Source organism: Alosa alosa, chromosome 5 (genome assembly GCF_017589495.1).
Source record: "Alosa alosa isolate M-15738 ecotype Scorff River chromosome 5, AALO_Geno_1.1, whole genome shotgun sequence".
Taxonomy (NCBI): Eukaryota; Metazoa; Chordata; class Actinopteri; order Clupeiformes; family Clupeidae; genus Alosa; species Alosa alosa.
The window spans coordinates 1646871-1671410 of record NC_063193.1 but is presented as its reverse complement, the minus strand read 5'-3'; the positions used below and the strand labels follow the sequence as shown (position 1 = coordinate 1671410).

Below are 24540 nucleotides of genomic sequence, written 5' to 3'. Positions count from 1 at the left end.
TAAAACAATCATGTTTTACTGACTAATATCATTTATCACTTTTTTGTAGATGGTATAGAGTAGAAACGAACTACGACCACTGGTTGCCAACTCCATCTCGGGATTATCGAAGGTGTGTGACTGTAATGATCTGAAATATATCCAGAGGCTGGTATATTCACTCATGATTGTATCTCTTTTTAGAGCTGCTGCCACAGAGGCGTTAAATGCCACCGGGCAAGATCAAATTAACTTTGAAACACTCTATAAGGTGATATAGTTTTTCATTATTGTCATTTGAATGAAAAGAGAGTTAACATATATTTCACAGTTTGTTTACTCTCTTCTGTTTATGTTTACTCCCAGGTTTTGTCTGTTGTCCCAGTATGCAATAGGTAAGAGAGAGCTTCTGAGAGCTTCTTGGTGTACTCACTCTTTGTCTTGAGTAGATACTCACCATCATTTGCAAATTGGTAATGACAGTTAAAAATGATGGTAACCTATTGTCAGTCAATAGTGAAAGTAACTGTGTATAACTGTTTTGTCGTTGACTGACACCACGGTGAAGTTAATTTCACTTTGCCAATGAGTTCAAATAATAGACAAGTGCAGATGCGTGTAGGCTACAGTATAGTAGATTAGTAAAGCATGGTTTAGTGGAATACCTGTTCTGTACGGTCTCACGTGCAAGCAGATTCATTCAAATGTGCTGTAGACCATCAAAATACCGATGCGCTGTTTGAAGTCGCGCTGCTTGTTGTTAAAGGGGGAATGACAGATATCACGCCCAAAACACACCCATGACTGATTCAGAAACATCTTTCCGGCCCATCTTCTTGCGTCAAGTGCCGGACGTTTGATAACGTTTCATAACTACACCACATCCAATGTGGCCTGGACAAACCTGAAATTCACCAGTGACCATGCGTTTTAGATTGCCAAAATATAGCCTTTAGAGTTAACAAGTAGGATGTCCAGTCCACATTGGGAGGGTTTTCGTTATCAAACGTCAAGCGCATGGTGCAGCAAGGTGCTCCTAGGTTTCTTAATTAGTCATGGGTGTGTTTGGGGCGTAGCATCATTTAAACCAATGAGAATGATATCTGTCATTCCCTTTAACGGCGCAAAGCGCGACGTCAAAGGATGCATAGGTATTTTGACAGTCAACGGCGCATTTGAAGGAGTCTGCTTGCAAGACCGTCATTCCACTAAACCATGCTTTACTAAAGCCTAGCATAGCCTTTACGCATTTGCACTCGTCTATTATTTGAACTCATTGTCAAAGTGAAACTTCACCATGGTGTCAGTCAACGACAAGGCAGTTATACGCAGTAAGTTACTTTCACTATTGACTGACAATGAGTTACCATAGAAAACATAGGCTGGAAAAAGCAACACTTACCCTGATATTTTTCGAATGACTAAATAACACAATGTTTATCCTGCAGAGGAGTTGCTTATATTTCGTGATAGTGTGTCTTCAGCTGTGCTCTCGCCTAATCACTTTTAACCGTCATTAACAATTTACAAATGCATTGTGAGATGTATTTCGTAATATTTTCATTCTAATTATGTTTCCCATTGTAGCCTAATTGTGTCATTTGTAATGTTTTGCATGGATGTGCGCTGGTGCGCGTTCATGGAGGGTAGAAGGATGGTGCGTTGTGCACCTGCCAATATGACTGTTGACAATGCGCTCTTAAAATAACATATAAACAACTTGCCATAGACTTTTGACCAGGTTTCTCTTGGTCAGTGGCGTAATGCATTTTAGGTGGTGTACAATAGTGATTTTTAGACAATGCGCTATGCCACTCCCTAGCACCTTAGAGCACCTTACCATACCTTACTATGCACAGAGAATCACAGGCTCAGTCCCTGCCTAAGTCATTGCAAGCGCCTCTATGTGGATACTGTTTTTAGAATTGATTTAGATTAAGTGTTAGTATAATTTGTATTTTTGTAATTTGTATTTTAGTATATTTTTATATATTGTATTAAGTGTTAGTATAATTTGTATTTTAGTATATTTAGCATATTCTTTATCTTCTACTGTCCTTACTGCTTAGTTGTGTTTTTATATTATATACTTTAATTACTCTTTCTGCTGTTAAAGAATGTGTTTGTGTTGTATGTATGCTGCTGCTGAGACCTTGAATTTCCCCTGGGGATCAATAAAGTATCTATCTATCTATCTATCTATCTATCTAGGTTGTTAATTACCACACCCCTGGGTGCATTGTTTAAAAAATAGACATGCAAAGTAAGAAAATAAACTTTTACGCCATGAGCCAGGGTGCAAAATAGGGGCCCTAGTGTAATGGACATTGTGTGTAGGTTACGCCTGTTACATGTGGCCTGAATTATTTTATGATTTTGAATGTTATTTTGAATGTCTTTTTATGCTGATTGCTGAGCTGTAATGCAAGACAAACGGACATTAAAGTATTATCTTATCGTATCCTTTATGCTTTACTGTATTCTCATTCATTCATGTTTACAGGATGACCATTTATACAACAATGATGAGTGCTGCTGAACCTGAAAATTACAAGACTGTGGTGAGAGAAGTAAGTTAACCATAAATAAGGCCTTTTTACATTTAGTCATGTTACATGTTCTATTATATAGTGTTTCTAATTGATTATCTTCATTTTTTCACAGTGTATGCAGTGGGTGAATCTGTCGAAACTGACTGACTGAAACTTTTAATGTGTCTGTGAATATATAATATGAATTGCCAATTCATATACAGCACCAATATACAGGGAACATTTTTCTAGGTAACACATGCATCGTGCTGTTTGGTGGTGTTTTGTTGTGTTTTTTTGGCTGTATGTATGTCTGCGCTACTATTGTAGCATGATGTTGTAACCTATTACTTTACTCGCTTGAAGCAACTTTCAACATGAATTCAAAAGATTTTAACATCGTTTTTTTTACCTGATCTCAACTGTTTATCATGGCCTGGTCTTAATTCTACCGTAATATAAACCTGTTAGTAGGCCTATTTGTCATTGTCAAGGGAATGTCAAGGGAATGCTGAAGTCGAATATGATGAAATAAAAGTTTCAAAAGTTACTGTCTAAGGGCGCTTTCATACCTATTTTGTTCCGAATCACGGGCGAGAGAGAGATGAGGTGGGTTCGGGAAATGACTGCAGGTCGGATTTGAACATGGGTCTCCGTGGGCACTTGAATCTGTACATGGTATGGGTGCTGTAGACAGTTGCGCCACAGCGCCCCCGAAGTAAAGTATTTTTATATAGCGCTTCTCTAAGCACAGGATGCAACCCAAAGCGCTTTTTTTGTACCTTAACGCATCAGAAAAATCATACCCGGGCAAGAGAAAATGGATCAGAGTCAACGCAATTTCGGATTTGCCAAATATGACATCTGCCGACATTACAAGACTCGTGGATGTGAAAACTCTATCACGAAAACGAAAGAAAAAAAAATTAATAAAGGGTACATATTTCTCCACGAGGAATTTGTCCATTAGCATCAGGCTAACTGTTACTAAACTTAACTAGAATGACAAATCATTTGCGTGTCCACTTAGACATAATGTACGTACAGTATAGTCCCAGATAGCAAAATCAGATTTGCAGATAGCAAACTGCTGGTGGCGTGCCACTTGTGGTCCGCCGTTGGACCACCATCTCTTTAAATTTTTCTTGTCATGAATATTAAAAAAAGTTAATAAAATGATATATGGAGTATAACTGAACAAATGAAAAAGATTTTAGACCTGTTAGAAGACCTGCCCTGCACACCTGAAAACGCGACATAAGAGCAGATGGCATCGACCTAGCGGGTTGGGAGGCCTTGGCTGCAGACTGCTGAATCTGGAAGGCTGCTGTGAGGGCAGTCACTGAGAGAAAACCGGTGAACCGGTGGCTGTCTTCAACTGTAACAGAGACTGCCGATCAAGGATCGGACTCTATAGCCACACCAGGCACCAGGCACTGCAAGTCAACGAAAGACTGATCATAGTCATCATGTCATAGACACCATCATCTTTCGAGATGGACGGATGCCAAAAGAGAGAACTACTTTAACATTTACATTTTTTCAAGCATCTTCCGTGAACCATGCCTTGCAAGGAAAATATCTCAGAAGACCTACAACTAAGAATCGTTAATCTTTTTATAAAGCTTGAAAGGGCTACAAAAGAATTTTCAAGAGTTTTTAATCAGCCCCCCATCAAAATATTGTCTATTTAAGGATATGACTTAATACTGTGACTAGTGTGGAAAAGAAGAGAGTAGCAGTTTAATGCATGGATTGACGGAGTCATTGGAACTGGTTAATCTCTCTTTTGGCAAAAACATTGAATAGGGAGGGTGTCCATAGAAGGACACCATAGAGGAAGTACTGCTCTCCAGTACTGCTTTGAATATTGTGGTGTGCTGGAAGTTTGCCATATTTCTTGCCACTCTAGATGTTTTTTGTAAATGTGGAAATAGTAATGACTTGCTTTTCACTCTGACATCAACTGTGAGACCTGTATGCACTGTATGTTTTTCCCCCATTGCTAATTAGGTCCAGTTGTAACATTGCACTGTTATCTTGACCATCTTTGCATTCAACTATATGGTTGATTTCAAAGCGTTAAATGCCTCAAATTTATGTCTGAACTGATACATTTCACAATCACACATATACATTTCACAATAACACTAAGATTAAGATAAATTATTATCAGACTAACACAGAAAGACAAAATTGTTCAGGTTCCCCTGTGATCTTGCCCAAGCTACTAAAGCAATGTCCCACCATTAAACAGCCTAGTGTACTGGTCAATGTTGTTGTAAATTGTAATTTGGAAATGTATTTAAGATTCTTGTGATATTGAAGACCTTGTTTAAGTTAAGTTATAGACTATGCTTGACATTTACTACCTATGGCAAGTTGCATTGCAAGTTAGCTCTCGGGTAGTAAAAGTCAAAGTGTGCCGTCTTAATGTCACAGTATCCACTCGAAGGCAAAGGACAAAAGTGTGTTGAGCAAAAAGTTTGCATTTCCGATTTCTTCGTCCCCGCAAGAGTTTAACAGGTGCGATAATTCAAAAATCCCCATGTTATTTTCCCATAGGAAAAATCTCAAGATACCAGATATCCTTATATGGACAAAGATGGTAGCTTTTTTGTAGGTGAACTTCAGAGGTCTATTGGGGAAAATCAACACTGCTGAAATGGCAAATATAGTTTTATATAAACATAAATAAAGCAAAAGGCTATTTGCCAAAGCAAGTTGCTCAATATTTCAATTGAATTTTACTTTGTCATAACTTTTACAAGCTTTCAGCAGAAGAGCTGTGCATACTCACAGACACAATGCTACCAGCGTATTATAAATGTTGTCTTTTTACTGAAAGGTGCTACAGATCTGAAGCACTGTGTTGGTTGGCTGAGATTGCTTATGGTCTGAGCCACTATTATTTGTGTGCCATTTACATGTACAGAGGCAGAACTGTGCATGGACACCAGAGGTCACTAAATGAACACCTAGAGGACCGTGAGGAGCAATTTGCAATTAGACAAAAAGTGTATGGTGTCACAGTTGTCACAACTCTAAATGCTAGAAGATTTCCACAGAACAAGTACTTGGAAAGAGAAACTAAAAAAATGTTAACAGTGGGATCCTCATTGGATGTTTTTGTAGATGTGTGTGTCCCTTTGCCAGAGCCCACCCTTTGGTAGAGTGCTATGTCTCTATTTCAAGTGCTGTCTAGCCGCATCATGGTATTAAACTAATCCACTTAAAGATTGTTATCTTAATTAAGCAACTTGAAGAAATGCTCTTAGTTTACCTTAAGAGGAAGAAGAGCGCAGAAGCCGGAGTGTGTAATCTGAAGTAACCCATGTGTCCAGCAGTAGTGTCTGTGTGTGCACAGCCTCTTCCACCACTCAAATGGAGTTGTTGACATGTCTCTTGTCATGGTCTCTGGATATGTTGGTATCGCTTAAAATACATCATTTGTGTTAATTACATGAAAAAATGGGGAGATACAAAGCTGACAAGACCATTTGCTGACAGAAAAGCTGCTGTTATCAGGTAAGTTTTTATGTTTAAATGTTCAGTTAAATGAGCATTCAGCGTTTTTAAGAGCTGTTATTTAAGCTCCTTTGTTATTTTGTAACCATTTTTTCTGCCAAGAAGACTTTTTTGTTGTTGATATTATTAACTGTAGAATGTAGAAAAACATTTTATTTGAGGGATGGTATTTTCCCCACATTGTGTATTGAATCTAGTATCTTTAATTTGTAATAATGTTACGTTTGCAGCTATTTAATATTGTTCCAGTTAGTTATAGCAGATGCTTTACTTCACAAGCTTAAGTGAGGAGTCATAGCTTGTGGAAATGAACGGTTAAGCCTTCATAAGAGGGAGTTGATGTCGTCAGTGAGGTAAACCAGGGGGATTGAGGCCAATCAGAAAGGTCATGGGTAGCCTGGGCTGGGTTGAGATTAGGCCTGTCTTGAATCTCCTTACGGCAGCAGGAAGTCCATCATAACTCTTTGATCTTTCAAATTCTCAGTGAATCATTTTTGTCATTGTATTTTTCTGCCTCTGTTGAGTTTTGTTATTTACATTTAGTACTTTATGGATACTAGGAGGAGAAATGGGATGTGGTGTAACAAAATCAAGTGAATTCTGCAGTAAAAAAGATGAAAAAGGTAACAACCGTACAAAGGATTAGCCAAATATTTAACCCTCTCTAGATTAGCATTTTGTGGAAAAAACATAAGAAAAAGAAATAAAAGATAAGCAATTGCTTTGTCTAACCAGCAACTTACACTGTACCTTATCTTTTCACCTGTTGCAGATGTGCCATTGATTGCAGTCCCAGGTAATACGTAGACACAAGTTCTATGAAAAGATGTTTTACTTTGAAATGTCATTTCAAAACACATTTTTTAGTTGACAATATATTTCTTCTGTCTAATGGCAAATTTGCCAAATTTGCTAAGAAGTTATTTTTCCATCTGCATCCATCCATGCAACATTAACCAGCGGCCACATGTAAGACAAACATTTAATTGTTCCTGAATGTTTTTCACTAATGTACTAAATACTTTCAGGCTTTGACAGTCGTTTGAAGCTAAATGTATGTATTTATAAATGCTGTGTTTTGCCCTAATAGCTATGAGAGCAGCAGTACTGATACAGCGCTGGTATAGGCAGTATGTGGCACGGATGGAGATGCGACGTCGATATACATGGAATATTTTCCAATCTATGGAATATGCAGGAGAACAGGACCAGATCAAGGTGATGAATAAAACAAAATAGCTATGGATTATTACTATTCTAAATTCTTCTGAAAAACATGCTCGTACACATTTACATAGTTAAATGAGAATGCTTTGGGTTGCACTCTGTGCATATACAAATACGCTATATGGATAAACTTACCTATATACATTTAGGCACCTCCTCATGTGTATAAATTTCCCTTGATCTAGCTCTATAACTTCCTTGGTTATCTCGTGGACAACTTCACACCATCAAGTACAGAGAGTAAGTCAGTTACTATGTAATACTTAGAGCTCTATCTTTCTCTACACCTTGCAAATTTTCCTTTCTTTTCCTCTTCTATTGCAGGAAACCTAATTTCCCATATCTTCAGAGAAAATGAAGTTTGTCGTGATGTTGAATGGGAGAGGTATTTCTCCTATGAGAACATTGATGTACCTGATATTTACTCTGGCCCACGGCTCACCTTCCCCCTCTCTGTCAGTCAGGTAGCAGACCTTGTTGAAGCCTTCAAAAACAAGCAAGTATGTTTGTTTCTATAGTATTTTCCAATACATTAAGACTGAATTTACTTACAGTAGTTGCTGTATTAAGATGATATGCATTGCTAACAATCCTCTTCCTCATTCCTCTTTAAAATATTTCTGTGGTTGGTCTTCTTCTAAAAGAAGAATTGTTAAATTGTTAAAAAATAAAACAATTGAATGAACATCTTCAAAGAGTGGTGATGCCATAATTTTTGCCAGGGGTTGTAGTAGAGACTTTTGTGAAAACCCAAAATAATTTGACTTACAAAATAATATCATGAGATAATGCTCTTAATAACAACTACGACAGATTTTTTTTTATTAATAACAGCTGCCACAGAAACATTGTTTAATGTAAAAGATTCATGTCTGCGTCTTCTCTGACATCTTGCAGCAACTTCACTCTCGCTATGTTCTTCAACTTCTTCTTGATACTTGGAAACTTCTCAGAATATTGCCAAATATAAACCGAGTGTCAACCTGTCAAAGCAAGGAGATCACAATTTGTGGTAAGAGCCCAAAAGCCATTTCAAATCCAAGTCCAAAGTTAATGGGACTGAAATCAACTGTTTTGTGTTTAACTATGTTTTAGGTGACTTACATGGGCAATTGGAGGACTTGTTGTTGATATTTTACAAGGTAACATTTATGTTCACAAAGATCAGACGACAAATATATGGACATTAAATGAGGTGTCTGCATGATTTTATTGTCATGTATTCTTTTAGAATGGCATGCCTTCCCTGGACACACCATATGTTTTTAATGGAGACTTTGTGGATAGAGGCAAGGACTCTATTGAGATTCTTCTCATCCTCTTTGCCTTTTTGCTTGTGTATCCTGGTGATGTGCACCTCAATCGAGGGAACCACGAAGACCATATAATCAACCTAAGGTATCAGATAACTAAAACTTCTTTGTAAAATGTTCATTATAAATTAAATGAATGTCAGAAAAAAATCAGAACTTGTACAAAATCTACTGTATCTCTTAGATATGGATTCACAAAAGAGGTACTTGGAAAGTACAAGGTATGTTTTTACTTGTATTTCATATTTATTTGTATTTCATTCATTTATCTTGGCCTGGAGGAAGTTGATGGAATCAGCAAGCATATAATTCCATGTAATACCAATACTATGGAGAATTTAGTGTGTAAATGTCAGCTGTTGCCTCTTGGGCTGTCTCATTTATTTCAGTATATACTCAGATACTTGAAAATAATTTTCCTGAAATTTTATCTTACAGCTTCATGGCAAAAGAATTTTGAAACTTCTTCAGAAGATTTTCAGCTGGCTACCCTTGGCGACAGTAATTGATCAGAGAGTACTGATTGTTCATGGAGGTATCTCTGATACCACTGACCTGGCATTAATCACAAGAATTGACAGACACAAAGTAAGTAGAAAAGATAATATAAAACAAAATATGATATTTTCCATGGCGCCTAAACAAATTGCTGTGTTATGGTATGCTGTGGAAAGTCTGTTTAATTATATGTATGTGTAGTATATGTTTCTTCTAGCTTTCTAACACATCTACAGATTGTTGGCTGCACAGAAGGATGTCATCTCTAAAAGTATACTGTCTGTTTTAAGTATGTGTCAGCTCTAAGGCCTCCAAAGAAAAAGACAACTCTGTCAGGTGGACAGTCATCCATGGACTCAGAGTTCGACAACGATTCTATTTCAAACATGAGTATGCAAAATAAGAGACGTGCCTCAGTGACATTCAGCAAAACCTTTGGCCCTCGCGATAGTTTTCAGCGACGGTCACTTCAGGATTTCTCTGGCATAGTGAACCGAACAGTGGAAGAGGAGCAGGAGGTCAGACGGAGGCAGGGGGCATTCCTCCAAACTGGATACAGTTGCTCTCATCGGGACCTGAAGCCCTCCTTCCCCTCGGAATCAGACTCAGACTCCACAGATGCCCCTGATGTCAGTAATGAGGAGTGGAAACAGGTATATTCAACTCACTCTCTATTACTATTCTATTGTAAAATACTGTGCACTTTAACTCACTAACAAGTCTGCTTTGTATCATAATCATCTGGTGCTGACGTTAAGATTCTGGACCTGCTGTGGAGTGATCCAATGTCTCAGGATGGCTGTTTCCCCAATGAGCTGCGAGGTGGAGGTTGCTACTGGGGGCCAAATGTGACTGAGGAATTTCTGAACAGACACAACCTCCAGCTAATCATCCGTTCTCATGAGTGCAAACAGGAGGGCTACGAATTCTGCCACAACCGCAAGGTAAGGAACTGTGATCACAGTGTACTGTGAGACAGTGTCATGCCATCAGGACAAGCAAGGAAAGTAGCGATTGACCAGTTCAAGCAAATAGACATATTTTAGCAGAATACTATAGTGGAAAGCAATATTTCTGCAAAAAGATCTGATATGGCCTGTTTTCATGTATTCATCTTATAGTTTCCTGCATTCTTATTGATGCAGTAGGTTACCAGTATTGTATCAGGAAGTTACGTTGATCTACAATGTGCATGCACAAATGTCCAAAAAATACTGCTCCCACCTCTGCCTTAGAAGCACCAACTGTTGCGGATATCAGTTATTTTACTTTTGTGGTCGTGGGCTTGTCCGGTTGACAAATGCTGCTTGACAACAGCTACAGATAAGTATTAATGTCATGCCAATTCCAGCGGGCCCTGACACAGCATCTAGTGTTCTGATCATAGTTAAGGGGTGGATCGTTGGATCATAGCAGGCGCGTGCGGTCCATATGTGCAGGTGGGGCTACCTGAAGCATGCTCCACAAAAAATAGTTCCTCAGTAAATCATTGCTCCAAGTTTATTTTTAATAATGTGATTGTCACATTAACAGGCATAGTTGTCATCAGTTCTGCTTGCTCACATCAAAAAGTAATCACATACCAGTGCCATGAGGTATCTTTGAGACCTATAGATTGAGAAGGGTCCATCTCAGTGCTGCAACCTAAATTCATTAACAAGTATCCCTATATAACATCCTCAGATTTGATAGTGCAAAATGTGGTGAGAAGCTAAATGGCTATAATGATGTAGCCATCATTTGTCTAACTAAGTCATATTGGATTGATTAATTCCAAGACAATATTGCAATCACACAGTATTTTGCATGGGGACTTGTGAGTTGTGCTTTCAGAGTTGTGTCTGCAGCCAGTGTAAACAGAGCAATTGTTGTGTAACACATTCTTATCAAATGCACTTACAACCTCAAAACAGAAAAAGTTGGGACATTGTGTAAAATGTGAATAAAGCAAAATGTAATAATCTGATCTGAATAATAATCTCATAAACTCATATTTAGTTGCCAAAGGGACACAGACAAATGTTGAAAATGAAAAAAATGCCTGCAACACCTTTCAAAAAAAGTTGGGACGGAGGGTAGATTTTGGGCTACATGTATGTTGAGGTAAAACAATTTAGTAACAGTGTGATTTGAAATAGGTGATGTCAACAGGTGATCGTAATCATGATTTGGTATAAAACCAGCACCTAGGAAAGGCCTAGTCCTTTAGCAACAAAGATGGGCCGGGTATCACCAGTTTGCCAAGACATACGTTAGAAAATTATTGAAAAGTTTATCAAAGACAGATAGGAATAGATTTGAATATTTCATCCTCTACGGTATTCAACTGAAACATTAAATCACTTGGTGTCTTCTGTCCCTAGACATCTTTTGAGTGTTGTGAAAGGAAATGGCAATGTTACAAAGTGCAAAATGTTTTCCTGTCCCAACTTTTTTTGGAATGTGTTGCCAGACTCAAAATGCAAACCGTATATGTGTTTAGTTTGAAAAGACAATAAAATTGATCTTGTGAAACATCAGACAAAGTCTATAGTCTTAGTCTATAGTTTCTAAGTGCAATACACACCTAAAAGGGTTTAATTTTTTTCAGTTTTAATTATAATTTAAGACTTTGTCCCAACTTTTTCTGTTTTGGGGTTGTAGATAGCATTTGTCTCTTATTCTGTACTCTCCCTCAACATTAGTGTTATTCTTCATTTCAAATTTAAATCAAGTTTTTTTTTTAATCAATGTGAAACAACCTTTTATAACTGATAAATTAAAATCCAAGATAAAGACTAAATTATACAGTATGTTCTTCTTTGGTCATTCATTTTAGCGTCATCTGTAATACCCCAAATCTCATTACTATCAACTGTAAGTGCATCACTGTACATGGACACATTGTTGTGTTGGTTTTTATTTACACAGGTGCTTACACTTTTCTCTGCATCCAACTACTATGAGGTTGGCAGTAACCGTGGAGCCTACATAAGACTGGGTCCAGACCTAGTGCCTTATCTCATTCAATACCAAGCTAGTGATATGACACGCGAACTTACCCTCAAGCAAAGGTAATTATTCTATGTATTCTTTATCAACATTTCATTGTGATAAGGTGATCACATGATCACTGATTGGGTTATTTTTGTTTTATTTTTACTGTGGCAGTGTGGGTCGAACAGAACGCTCAGCTCTCAAAGCCCTGCGAGAGCAACTGTTTGTACATAAAACTGACCTCCTCAGAGCCTTTAAAGAATACGACGAAGACAACACAGGTACCAATTTATTGTAATGCATAAGGGTAGTTGATGTTTTAAGCCGAAAAAAGTTTTTTTGTCATGTTGTACTGACTCTCCCATTTGTATTGGAATTCATATTTATTCACTAATTTGTTGACTACAATTGTCATATGGTGTGACATGAAAGTTATTGTGTGTAAAAATCCTGTATTATAATCAGATTAAATTTTTGCAATTACTTATAGTGATAAAGACAACATTCATATAAACTTTGGACAAAAGCGTCTGCTAAATTCCATAATCAACACCAGGATTTATTTTCTCAGACTACTATTGACATTCAGAATGTCAAATATGTAGATTTTGATCCAAAGCTGTAGTGTGAGTGAGTAAGTGTGTGTGTGTGGTGGGGTGGGGGTGGGTTCTGTGTTTTATTTGTTTTGAGTTGTATTCTAATCTACTGTACAACCCCAATTCCAAACTAGAATTGCATCTCCGAGGAACTGCAAGAGTGGGCTTGATCAGGTGCAGTTTCCCAAAAGGATTGCAATAGTAACCTGACTCTCGCCAGATGAATTTCGTTCTGCCTAGCTCCGCCTAGCTCCACTCACATCCATCTGGGATCGCTTCCGTTGAGAGTGATTTCGGCACCAGATTTTATGGAAGAGCCAATCAGGGCGCAGGGCGGGAGTTTCATAGATATGACGTATCCAAATCATATGCATGGATTTTTGATAAGGCCCAGCCTTCTGAAACACCTCTCCAATGGATCGATCCCAGATGGATGAGTGGAGCTAGGCGGAACGAAATTCATCTGGCGAGAGTCAGGTTATTGCAATAGTACCTCATTTTTGAAAATTGGGCACACAGATCAAAAGTTATCTGCATTAACGCAACATCTAAAAAGCCAAAACTCATAAATAAAGTGGTTGCTATGCTGGTTGCTAGGGTAATCATGTTGGTTGATATGGTGTTTGCTAGGGTCACATTATAGTGGTGGTTGCTAGGGTAATTATGATGGTTGTAGCCCTATATACTTATGCCCCATTTTGAATTTTTTGCCCGGCATTGAACATCATCCACTTAGGAGGGCATTGCTCCTACATACTTTGGCCTATAATCAAATGCCTGACATCTTTGGAAAGCTGAGACACTGTAGTTTCTTGGAAAACAACTGCGTTTCAGAAAAACTGATGTACTGGCACAGAGTCATAGAGGCTAGGATATTGTTTTCTCATTCTGCCAGATAACAAGCATCTCTGAACTGACGACAGTTTAGCCCTCTGGATCACTTGATATGACTTAGAAACACACCTGAGCCTTAGCATCAGGTCTTGTGAAGCTGTGTGCAAAAGTAGATCAATATAGAATGAAAACTACCTACTTTAGACCATTATATGCCAAGGTATGCTCATGCGTTTTGTAAAATGCCCTATGGAAACTCCCCATAGGACTTTTGGTTATCCAAAATGCATACTGCCAATCAAATGCTTACTGCCTATGAACGCTTTTGTGTAGAAACATAATCTAGGCTGTCCCGACCGCCTTGCTTCTACGCCATGGCTCAGGCTGGTGTGGAGTGGAGCTGGCCAGCAGAGCAGGCTTGGTTCTCAGCAGAGGCCGGGGAGAGGCAACAGGGACAGAGATTGCATTAGTGCATGGCATGGTGCACAGCCGAGGGAAGGCATCATGTCACCGCGACGGCTCGTCGGTGGCAGCTTTCTTTTAAACATTTGTTTGCGAGTTTGCTAGTTGGCTAGCAACAACGATGTTGTGCAGTTCCTTGATAACTCGAACAAAGGTAAAAGCGTAAGTAATCTGAGAAAATCTCACTTTTACATTGAGTCACTAGTTTTGAGAGACGTCAGAAGGAATCTGATGCTTTCTTCTTCCAGATAACATTTCCTTGGGACGGTATTATTTGTAGCCCTTGATGCCGGCTTAACGTTTCACATTAATGTTTGACAGTAAAGTTTGGCGATCAAGGTTATAGAGTCCGATAATCCAAAGTCTCAAGCAACAACAGTTTATAATAACAGTTTGTTCACGAGATATAATCGGTAGCCAGTAAATCCGTAGAAAGTAGATAGTAACAAGGAGATTTAAGACTGATAAGTTTGGAAGTTTAGGTAGCTACATACGGAGCACACCGACCGGAAACCGAAAACGTCAATACACCTCGAAAACGTCAACACACCTTGGACCCTATCTTGCACTCCAGCGCAATTGACTTTGTATACTTGCGCTTTTGTCTTTCCTATTTTGCATTGAGCGCATATTGATATATATTGATAATATTTGTCCGTTTCTCTGTTTTGTTTGTGCATTGGTCACCTAAAAACTAGACTAAACTATATTACTAGTACAACATCTACATGCAATATCTAACAATATCTATAACAACGCCTAATTACGACCTATTAATTTGGACAACTTTATACAGTCCTAGAAAGGCTAAAGTTACCTTTAGTTTTGTTTCAATTTACCGTTGTGTATGGCTTTAAACATTGTGTGCACCAGCCTAAGCATTATTCCAGCTCCGCTGAGGTTTTGACAAGCACCACAATTTTGCCTACCTTGTTGTTGAAACCTTGAAATAACTCTAAGCTTTGCAATGTTCCCTCCATCCTTTTGTTGTTTTAGTATAAGTATATATACTTTTTTGATCCCGTGAGGGAAATTTGGTCTCTGCTTTTAACCCAATCGGTGAATTAGTGAAACACAAACAGCACACAGTGAACACACAGTGAGGTGAAGCACACACTAATCCCGGGCGCAGTGAGCTGCCTGCTACAATATTTCGGGGAGCAGTGAGGGGTTAGGTGCCTTGCTCAAGGGCACTTCAGCCGCGGCCCACTGGTCGGGGCTCGAACCGGCAACCCTCCGGTTACAAGTCCAGAGTGCTAACCAGTGGGCCACGGCTGCCCAAAAAAAACGTTTTATATTCATGATGGCCTTGAAGTCTTAAGTTAGTGAATTAGCTTAAATCAGCTTATTATGTTCTGTTAACCAGCAACCATAGATAGTAAAAGAAAGCAGCAAGTAGCCTTGGTTACAGTTTCTGTATTTGCTGCGTCCATTCATTGTTATTCTCTCTCCTGCTCTAACAAAAGTTTGCTTGGCTGCCTGTGCTGCGCAACCCACACTTCACTCCTCTCATCTATACGACACAGTTGTTCCCATTTCTGCAAACCATACATAATTACAAGGAAAAATATTACCACAAGAGGGAAATCAGTGTGGTGTCCATTAAGAAAAAATAGGCATAAATCTAGTGTACACATTTCCACGAATCACGGATGTGTTGATGACATAAATTAGAAAATATAAGATTTGCATTGTCTATAGTGAGGTAATGTTAGATTACATTGCAAAACTATCACAATGCATTCATAAGTGATCCCAAAACATCGGAAAGTATGTCTTTGTGACATTTCTGTATTACATTTTATCAAGAAGAAAAATCAATAGCAAACTGTTCCCAACTGAACAGTGCTTATAGCGCAGAGAACCGCTCCTGGCTGCGCCTGGCAAATCCGCCATCATAATGGCAATCCGCTCTGGAACAAGCGCGCCTGTTTGTGAGATTCTGATTGGTTTATTGCATGTTACGCCCAAACCACACCCATGAGTAATGTACTGTAGCTACTTCAGACCAACCCATTTTAGATTTGCGTTGGGCGCAACAGTCATTTATCCCGCCGGTAAAATAGCATCAGCGCCCAAGATCCACCCACAAATCTCCTTGCGTGTTGCGTTTTCATACTTGCGTTTCAAATAATAATATAGAGCCCCTTATGTGCGATTTTAGGAACTCTATGATGAATAGAACTGAAATAGATGACGATTGAAAACTCTCCGTAAATGCACAATCTGGACATTTTATTACAACTCGGCTTTTGATGGTTGCCGCTTTGGGTTGAATCAGGGACGCATGCACGTCAGGTCAAAACCAGGCCATTTTCGTGGGTTTATCACTAGGTGGCAGTCTCACCAGGTCACTTCCCGGAAACTTCACTTCATATTTCATGAAATATGCTATATCTCCATTTCTAGAAAAAAAAAACAGGGATTTTAATGAAAACTAGCCACTGTTTAGCTTAGGATTTTTCAGAAACAGAGGCATGTAGAAACAAATGGTTTGTACCCACTGAGAGCTTAATGTCTCACCTTTCAAACGAGCCATAGTATGTGTCCATAACATACAATATGTTGTGGCTCTACAAAAATCGGCAACAAATGATCTAGATTGCTGGCACTCTGGGCCAAAGCTTCCGAAAACAGCACGGCATTCAAAGTGTTTATGCTCAATTCGGATATTTTGCTTTGATCCGATTGTATTGTTTGGCTGTTCACATTACCTTTTAAAATGTGGCCTATATCAGATTCCAGTCTGAACTGGAAATGCACAAAAGAACAATAACAATGAAATCAGCTAACTCCCGCGGAGCATAATTGTGACAAATGTCAATGTAGATTGACGTAAAAGTCCCATCAAATCAGTCTTGGTTGTCTGCGGCTGTATTGAAAAAAAAAAAACAGACCTGGGTCTGATTTAGGACCACATATGGAAGTGGTCTAAATCTGATTTTGAAAAAATCAGATCTGAGCAAGATTTAAGTGTTCACACTACTTCTGAAGAAGTCTGACCTGGTGACCTGGACACTGACCTGGGCCACTTTTGCCTGCAGTCTGAACGGGGTCTTGGAGTTGAGAACCAGGCTGTTATTCTGGCTCCATTCCACTAGTTTTTCAACCTCCCTCCTGTCGGTCTTCTCATCATTGTTGCTTATACAGTATATCACAATGGTGTCGTCTGCAAACTTGATTATGATGTTGGAGTCATCAGTGGGTTTACAGTCGTGTGTGAAGAGGGAGGAGAGATGCTTACCCATGCACACTGTTTGTGGTCTGTTGGTCAGGAAGACTAGGACCCAGTTGCACAGTTGAGTTTGACAGCCAGGCTATTGGGGAGAATGGTATTGAAGTCCACAAACAGCATGCGTACATAGCTGTTCTGCTGCTCAAGATGTGATGTTGCAGTGTGGACGGGTCAGTGAAACAGCTTCCTCGGTTGACCAGGTTTGCTCGATAAGCAAACTGGTGTTGGTCCAGAGAAGAAGGGATTTTGCTTTTTATGTGTGTTTGGACAGCTTGCTCAATGCACTTCATGACTATGGACTTCATCCTAGTGCATAGCGGAAAAACTGTTTTCCACCTGGTGCCAAAACTGTATTTTGGTACTTTATACGTCTCATTTTTAAATAATGCACCAGGAGGTGTGGCGATGAACAACCTAGGGAGTAGTCCGGCGTGTTGTCTAAAAATCGCTATTGTACATTACCTAAAACGCATTGCGCCACTGACCAAGAGAAACCTAGTCAGAAGTCTATGGCGAGTTGTTTATATCTTATTTTAAGAGCGCATTGTCAATAGTCATCTTTTCGATGGTAACCCATTGTCAGTCAAGTGAAAGTAACTTACTAATTTTTGTCGTTGATTAACACCACAGTGAAGTTAGTTTCACTGAGTTGCCAATGAGTTCAAATAATAGACGAGTGCAAATGTGTAAGGGGCTATACTATGCTAGGTTTTAGTAAAGTATGGTTTAGTGGAATGACTGTTCCGCTGACTGTCATTCTTTGACGTCGATGTATTCTTTTACGCCCTAAACACATCCATGACTGATTAAGAAACCTAGGAACGCCTTGTTGCACCATCCGCCTGACGTTTGATAACGAAAAAACTCCCAATGTGGACTGGACATCCTATTAAATTTGAATAAGCTTATTAGTGACCATGCGCTTTAGACTATCATAATAGGGCCCTGCGGGTGTCAAGGCAATTGGGAGATAGTCATTCAGGGATGTTATTGCTTTTTGTTTTGGAAGATGAATGATTTTTGTGATCTTGTGACATGTTGGAATGATAGCCTGCTTGAGAGATGTTGAGTGGGTGAGCACCTCAGCCTGCTGCACAGTGTTTCAAAACACGCCCAGGAACACCATCAGTACCAGTTGGTTTGTTAGTTAATTTAGTTTATGGTCTCTAAGGGGAAATTCAGTTTAACACTCAACTGCACATGCATCTTCACACAGTGCAGATAACATATCACATGACATACAGAGCAGACACACAAATACATGGCACCACACAGACAGCGGAGTTAACAGACACAATAGTTGTATTAGTGGTGAGATATCTTATGAGTGCAGCTATAGCTGCAGGTACCAGGTGTTTGACAAATTGGGACCTGCTGTATCTTAGGGATCTGTACCTGTGTCCTGATGGAATTAAAGCAGTGGCAGTTGAGTGGATGGGTAATAAACATTTTTCCACTTGTTTCTGTTCCTACTAATTCAGGCCTCATCTCCTTGAATAACTGGGCCAAAGCAGTAGGAACGGTGTTGCACCTGGACTTACCCTGGAGGATGCTTCGTTCTCAACTGGTCACTCTGACTCCAAACAACATGCTTGACTATCACAGCTGGTTCAAGGAGCTTTCCATAAAAGACCCAAATGTAGAGGTAATGTTAACCACAAGCAACCATTACCTATTTTCACTATCACTGTTCCTTGATTGTTCTCGCATTGGATAAACGCATTAGCGAAATAACTAAGGGCCCTATCGTGCACCCGGCGCAACATGGCACAAAGCGTGACGCAAGTCTTATTCATATCGTACACCCAGTCAGTGATGAATTTTTCGCCATGTGCCCCTCTATTTTTAAACCTTGCACCCAGGGGTGTTAGTCACACACAGCTTTTAGTAAAGCAAGTAGCCTACTAATGGAAATGGAATGGTGCAAGATGATTCCTTCAGATGTGTTGACTGTCAAAATACTGACAGGCTGTGTGTGTGTAGGTGTGTTTGTATGTGTGGGTGCATGTGTGTGTGTGTGTGTGTGTGTGTGTGTGTGTGTGTGTGTGTGTGCATGTGTCTTTATGTATGTGTACGTAAATAAAGCAAATCAGGGAACCACCTACTCTTTGCGATAAGTGCAATGGGATCTTTAACAACCATGGTGAGTCAGAACCTCAATTTAACATTCATGCAAAGGAAAACATCTCCTGCAGTACAGTGTCCCTGTCACTGCAATAGGGCATTGGGATTGATATTTGTTTGGTGGCTTTTGGCCACAGGGAAGAGTGCCACCTACTGGCCAGCCACCAACACCACCTCCAGCAGGAACCTACTCTCTCTTATCCAAGTACTAACTAAGCCTGCTTAGCCTCAGTAATTCAGGGTATCTGCTGGTCTGGCTGCTGTGCATTATGTACACTCAATTCTCACTGGTATCTGCTAGACAACAGGTACCAAAACATGATTAGTTCATAGATTTCACATGTCAAATACATTAATACAACCCCACCCCCATCTTGCCTGTTCATAATTCTGAGAAATTATTGAATTGTGTGCATGTGTGCGTGTATGTGTTTATGTTTGTGTGTGTGTGCATGTGCATGCATGTGTACATATGTCTACTGTGTGTGTGTGTATGTGTCATACGTATGATTACTGTGAATGTATGTGTGTGCGTGTGTATCTGTTCATGCACATGTGTGCATATGGAATGGGTTAACATGGAGGCAAACATACACAAAAAATTGGTCATCCTAGGCCCTACGGTTCTCAAGATATTCACAGAAAACTCTGTTGGTGCACTACATGTAAACATAAATTCATTTATTGTATGGCCCCCATGAACGGGAAGTCCACAAAACTTAGCATGCATTCAGAAGGTGTCATAATGATCCTACACTTTCAATTTCGTGCAGTTTTGACCATATCAGCCAGAGATATTGTGATTACAACACCCAATTTTTGCTTTTTCATTTTTAACTAGGTGGCGCTATACATGAAATGAATGGTTATGGGATGGGTTGACATGGCCCCTTAAGACCAACATAAAAAAGGTGGTCCTCCTAGGCCCTACGGTTCTCGAGATATTCACAGAAAACTGTGTCCGGTCACCTACAGGCCACTTGGTGTACAGTAACATAAATTAATTTATTGTATGGCCCCCCATGAACGGAATTCCAAAAAAACTTGGCGTGCATTCAGAGGATGTCATAATGATCCTACACTTCCAATTTTGTGCAGTTTTGACCATGTCAGGTCAGATATACCTGCGATTACATCTCATTTTGCTTTTTCATTTTTAACTAGGTGGCGCTATACATGAAATGAGTGGTTATGGGATGGGTTGACATGGCCCCTTAAGACCAACATACAAAAAAAGGTGGCCCTCCTAGGCCCTACAGTTCTCGAGATATTCACAGAAAACTGTGTCCACCCTACCCTCCTTTCGGGGGGTTGGGGGAGACAGATCAAAACAAAAAAAAATGGTTCCATGCTATCCTTGCGGGGCTACATGCCCACCAAGTTTCGTGCACCCCGGTGTTTCAGTGTCCCGGGAAACCTTGACGGAAAATTACTCATGAATGAAAAAAAGGAAAAACAAAATGGAAGAAAAAAACTCTGACTAAACCTATACAACCGCCGCTTCGCTTCGGCGGGGTGGCTTGGGTGAAGAAGCTGTCTTTGTGTCCTTTGGCCAGTGGAATATTGTAACAAAATGTATTTTATTTTTTTCTTGGGATATTTTTCTAGTGCAAACATAAGTCACCACCTAAAACTTCTCAGACCTTCAGATATGAGTGTCAAATGCTTTGTATTTCCTCACAAATGACAAGCTCCAGCTCTAAATAGATTTATTTGTGTACCTGTAGGCCTAGAGGGTTGGCCTTCATCCTTCAGAGATTAGACAACCCATTTGGTCAATCAGAGTTTGTCTTGGCATCTGTCTCACAGTGGCACTGGAGAAAGAGTGCACCCGAGTTTTTTTCATATAATAGGATAGTTCCGGCTATGTAAGCCATTTCCCCCATAGGATTTCATTTAAAAAAAGCTTGAGCTTAAGCCCTACCAGGGGAAAAATACTTTGAACACTAGCTTAAGTAATATTTTCAAATAACTGACTTCATTCTGTTGTTGTCTGTGTAGCGTGTAGAGCAGACTGTTTTGGAGACTCTCTACAAGCATCGATCCACTTTGGAGACGATATTTAGGATCGTTGACACTGACAATTCAGGTAAGGAAATGAGAAGAAATATACAGAGCCGTCCATACTTAGTAGCACCCCAGTAAAGATGAATAAACAGGTTATTTTAAAAATCATTGGCTCCTTCAGACTTACGGCAAAATGCACAACCTTTTTAATGTTAATGTTAATAAATAAACTTTGTTTTCTATCATGATGATATATAATGTTTTTACAAAAGACAATCCCATCAGCATGAATCCAGGAACTGATCCTAGAATCTTGGTGAACCTTGAAGTGAAGTTTTTATATTTTAGACAAGAAAACTAATAGATACAGACGGCTAAAGGCGTCTACATACTCGCCGTTCCCGACATGTAGCGCAACAATGTGACGTCACGGTTACCGTCCCCCATGTGGGGGAGAGCATGCGAACATCACAGAAGTCAATGGGCGAACTCGCTAGCAGTTAGACTTTATACATTCGTTTTACATTCAGGTGGAGTTCTGCTTGTTTCTGAACACAATGATTTGAAGGAATTGTGTTTACTTAACTGTTCAGTGTATGCTAACAACCTAATTCACCTTTGATTGCCCAATGTTGACGACAAATTTCACTGGAAGATAATATTCGATGGTAGCGTCATTAGGGTGCTAACTGGCTAACTTTATATCGTCAGTGTAACATAACCAACTGGTACACATTACTTGTTAAAACTATTCCCACAAACATTGTAGGGAATGTACATTCATGTAAGAATAAATTCAGATGCAACTTATGAGTACACTCGACAGTTCTGGCAGTTTAACTGGAATTAGCGAAATGAGGGAACTTAATGTACTCTTAACCTCGTTGACACACAGATAACTCTCAGTCCAAACGTGTTTGTGCCGTTTATTGATGTTTGTTTGCTGAAAGATTTAATCTTTTTAAAGGTGTTTTCTGTACTCACGCTGGCACCTCCATCACTGTACATACACACCGCCGCTGACTTGAGCTTCCAAAGAAGCTTGGGTCGCCCTGTCAAGGACGTTTGTCAAAAAAGTACAGGGAAGCTTTGGACGCTTTGGCCGCTCTGACGTGGCAGCATTCTACGTTCGATCATGTTCTATCTTACTACTTTATTACATGATTACATGCAATCGAAATTAACATTTTCCCCCATGGAGGCGGTAACCACAATTATGACTAGATGCCACTGTGTGTAGCCTATGCCATGCTTGTAGGAAACCTGTAACACCCCATTTGAAATTGCAGTGACTCTATTTTCACCCTCAGGACTGATTTCTTTTGAGGACTTCCGACAGACATGGAGGCTACTTAGTGCCTATCTAAAAATGGAGATTTCAGACGAGGCTATTTCAGATTTACTGATAAGCATTGATACCAACAATGATGGCAGTATTGACATTGAGGAGTTCATGGAAGCTTTTCGTTTCGTTGATCGAAATCGACTGGAACGTGGACGCAGTATATTCAACCCCAAAGACATGTCCTGACCTAAGCAGAAAGGACCATGGATAGTTTTCTCAATTATAAAATATAAAAGTGTAAAGAAAGCCAGAAAAGTCATTCAGCAAAGCCAGAGAGTTTTTCCATAATGATTTCCACTATCAGAGGAAAATATTGATTTTAAGTATTAGGCAATAGGCTAATACTGTGTGACCATGATATATTTTTGTATTTAGAATTTAGAAAGATATTTTGTGAAAACTATGATATTGATCTCCAATAATGCTGAATGAGGGAAATCAAACTTGAAGTTAACTTAGAAAAATGCTGTACTGTAATTTATTTTTGTCTTATTTTGTACTTAATAAACACATTTAAATATTTTGGGCTTGATAAAATGTTGGAGTTATAAAATGCAACGATAACTTGTAACAATTGTTTTTGAGTTTTGTGTAGACTAGAGGCTATTGTGCAATACAATTGCCCACAGCATGTACAGTAATATTAATATGAATAGCCAGATTATTGACATTATCATTGTACTCCTACCTGTCAGCTAGTTCAGCTTTCTTTCTGCCTTTCAACTATTTCACATAAGTAGACTTGTGTTTGGGGTAAAAACACGGTCTTCAGTAAGTACACGGTATTCAGTAAGTACACTACGCAATTTTTGGGTAAATCGGGTTTTATAGATCCCAAAATTACCAAAAATATCACAACATTCAATACATTTGTATTAGTTAATAGTTAATAAAACTAAAAGTTATCTAAAACAGCCCTGAATGTAAACATCTTTGCTTACTTGCATAGCTGGTAAAAATTGTGTATACTACACTGGAATGTGGCATTCTGCCCTGCTTTTATATAAAGTGCTTCAGTGTACTATTAGAAGATGTTATGAATGTGTGTGCTTTGTGTGTAAAGGTTGTTGCTATGTGGGGTTGTAATGAGTCTTTTCTCACTCTCCAAATCTCATCAGTCATCTTTGCATTTCTCTAATTGGCTCAGTAACATCAGCGGCACAAGGAAAAGGACTGAGTAGATGATGAAGCAAGTCTCTCCTCCAGCCAACCAATAGACTGTTAAAAAACAGCAAAGAGGAATATTAGTATACATAACATGTGTATGAGTGTACAGTATACAGATAAATACGCCTATAGTAATCACATTTATCTGTGTGAAAATGAGCACAATTGACCGAATGATCACAACAATGATTTTTACATTTTTAAATAAATCAGGTTTCTAGGCCAAGTATACTTCCGTATACAACGAATTTGGTCTCTGCATTTATCCCATCCGTGAATTAGTAAACACACAGAGCACACAGTGAACACATAATGAGGTGAAGCACACAGTAACCCGGAGAAGTGAGCCGCCTTGCTACAGCGGCGCTCGGGGAGCAGTGAGGGGTTAGGTACCTTGCTCAAGGGCACTTTAGCCGCTCCCACTGGTCGCCAACCATTTGGTTCCAAGCCCGAAGCCCTAACCAGTAGGCCACGACTGCCCCTTATTTTATTTCTCATGGGGATTATCATTTAATTCATTGCATGAATGTAAAGTAGGCCTAAGATGGACTGTGTCGCTATTTAGGCCCCTGAATTTTATAGACTTACAAAGTACACTACTGTAAGCAAATTCATTTAATAGCATACAGGAATGATTCTGTTTTTGATCAATATAAGTGGTCACTGCAACCGTGATCACCATCAGTGGATTCCATTCTGTGTGTGTGTGTGTGTGTAT

The 24540-nt window shown here is 39.3% G+C and overlaps 3 protein-coding genes across 12 annotated transcripts in view; 2 read left to right on the top strand and 1 right to left on the bottom strand.

Moving 5' to 3' along the window:
• Window positions 1-3068, top strand: part of LOC125294424 (N-acylethanolamine-hydrolyzing acid amidase-like) — an 18709-nt gene extending 15641 nt beyond the window's left edge. For all 3 annotated transcript variants that reach the window (XM_048243154.1, XM_048243153.1, XM_048243152.1), the window contains 5 exons: window positions 50-112; window positions 184-250; window positions 346-374; window positions 2483-2549; window positions 2644-3068. In XM_048243154.1, coding sequence (XP_048099111.1) covers window positions 50-112; window positions 184-250; window positions 346-374; window positions 2483-2549; window positions 2644-2682 — 265 coding nt within the window. In that variant the 3' untranslated portion in view covers window positions 2683-3068. The remainder of the gene's footprint in view (window positions 1-49; window positions 113-183; window positions 251-345; window positions 375-2482; window positions 2550-2643) is intronic.
• A 1301-nt stretch (window positions 3069-4369) lies between these two features.
• Window positions 4370-23569, top strand: ppef2a (protein phosphatase with EF-hand domain 2a). 4 transcript variants are annotated; one of them, XM_048243146.1, is made up of 20 exons: window positions 4371-6038; window positions 6599-6661; window positions 6811-6834; window positions 6999-7007; window positions 7129-7256; window positions 7451-7505; window positions 7590-7650; window positions 7726-7765; window positions 8163-8277; window positions 8361-8407; window positions 8497-8663; window positions 8763-8799; window positions 9017-9166; window positions 9367-9729; window positions 9835-10020; window positions 11987-12129; window positions 12227-12333; window positions 18661-18824; window positions 21305-21392; window positions 22621-23569. In XM_048243146.1, exons 2-20 carry the CDS (start codon window positions 6607-6609, stop codon window positions 22839-22841), a joined length of 2160 nt encoding a protein of 719 aa, XP_048099103.1. In that variant the 5' UTR covers window positions 4371-6038; window positions 6599-6606; the 3' UTR covers window positions 22842-23569. The 4 variants fall into 4 exon arrangements, with proteins under 4 accessions (XP_048099102.1, XP_048099103.1, XP_048099100.1 ...); XM_048243143.1 differs by having other exon boundaries at window positions 7590-7765; XM_048243145.1 differs by lacking the exon at window positions 6999-7007 and having other exon boundaries at window positions 4370-6038; window positions 7590-7765.
• The window catches only part of mfsd10 (major facilitator superfamily domain containing 10), a 47478-nt gene continuing 46472 nt past the window's right edge, over window positions 23535-24540 (bottom strand). For 4 of the 5 annotated variants that reach the window (XM_048243147.1, XM_048243148.1, XM_048243149.1 and 1 more), the window contains exon 14: window positions 23535-23873. In XM_048243147.1, the coding sequence (XP_048099104.1) occupies window positions 23774-23873 (100 nt within the window). In that variant the 3' untranslated portion in view covers window positions 23535-23773. The remainder of the gene's footprint in view (window positions 23874-24540) is intronic. The other variant, XM_048243151.1, reaches the window with a different exon arrangement.

Excerpts from the sequence above, each read along its gene's own strand:
- ppef2a (XM_048243143.1), top strand. The coding sequence starts at position 6,607 with ATGGGATGTGGTGTAACAAAATCAAGTGAATTCTGCAGTAAAAAAGAT. Across the intron at positions 7,257-7,450 it reads GAGAACAGGACCAGATCAAG|CTCTATAACTTCCTTGGTTA; the intron begins GTGATGAATAAA and ends CCCTTGATCTAG. Across the intron at positions 18,825-21,304 it reads TAAAAGACCCAAATGTAGAG|CGTGTAGAGCAGACTGTTTT; the intron begins GTAATGTTAACC and ends TTGTCTGTGTAG.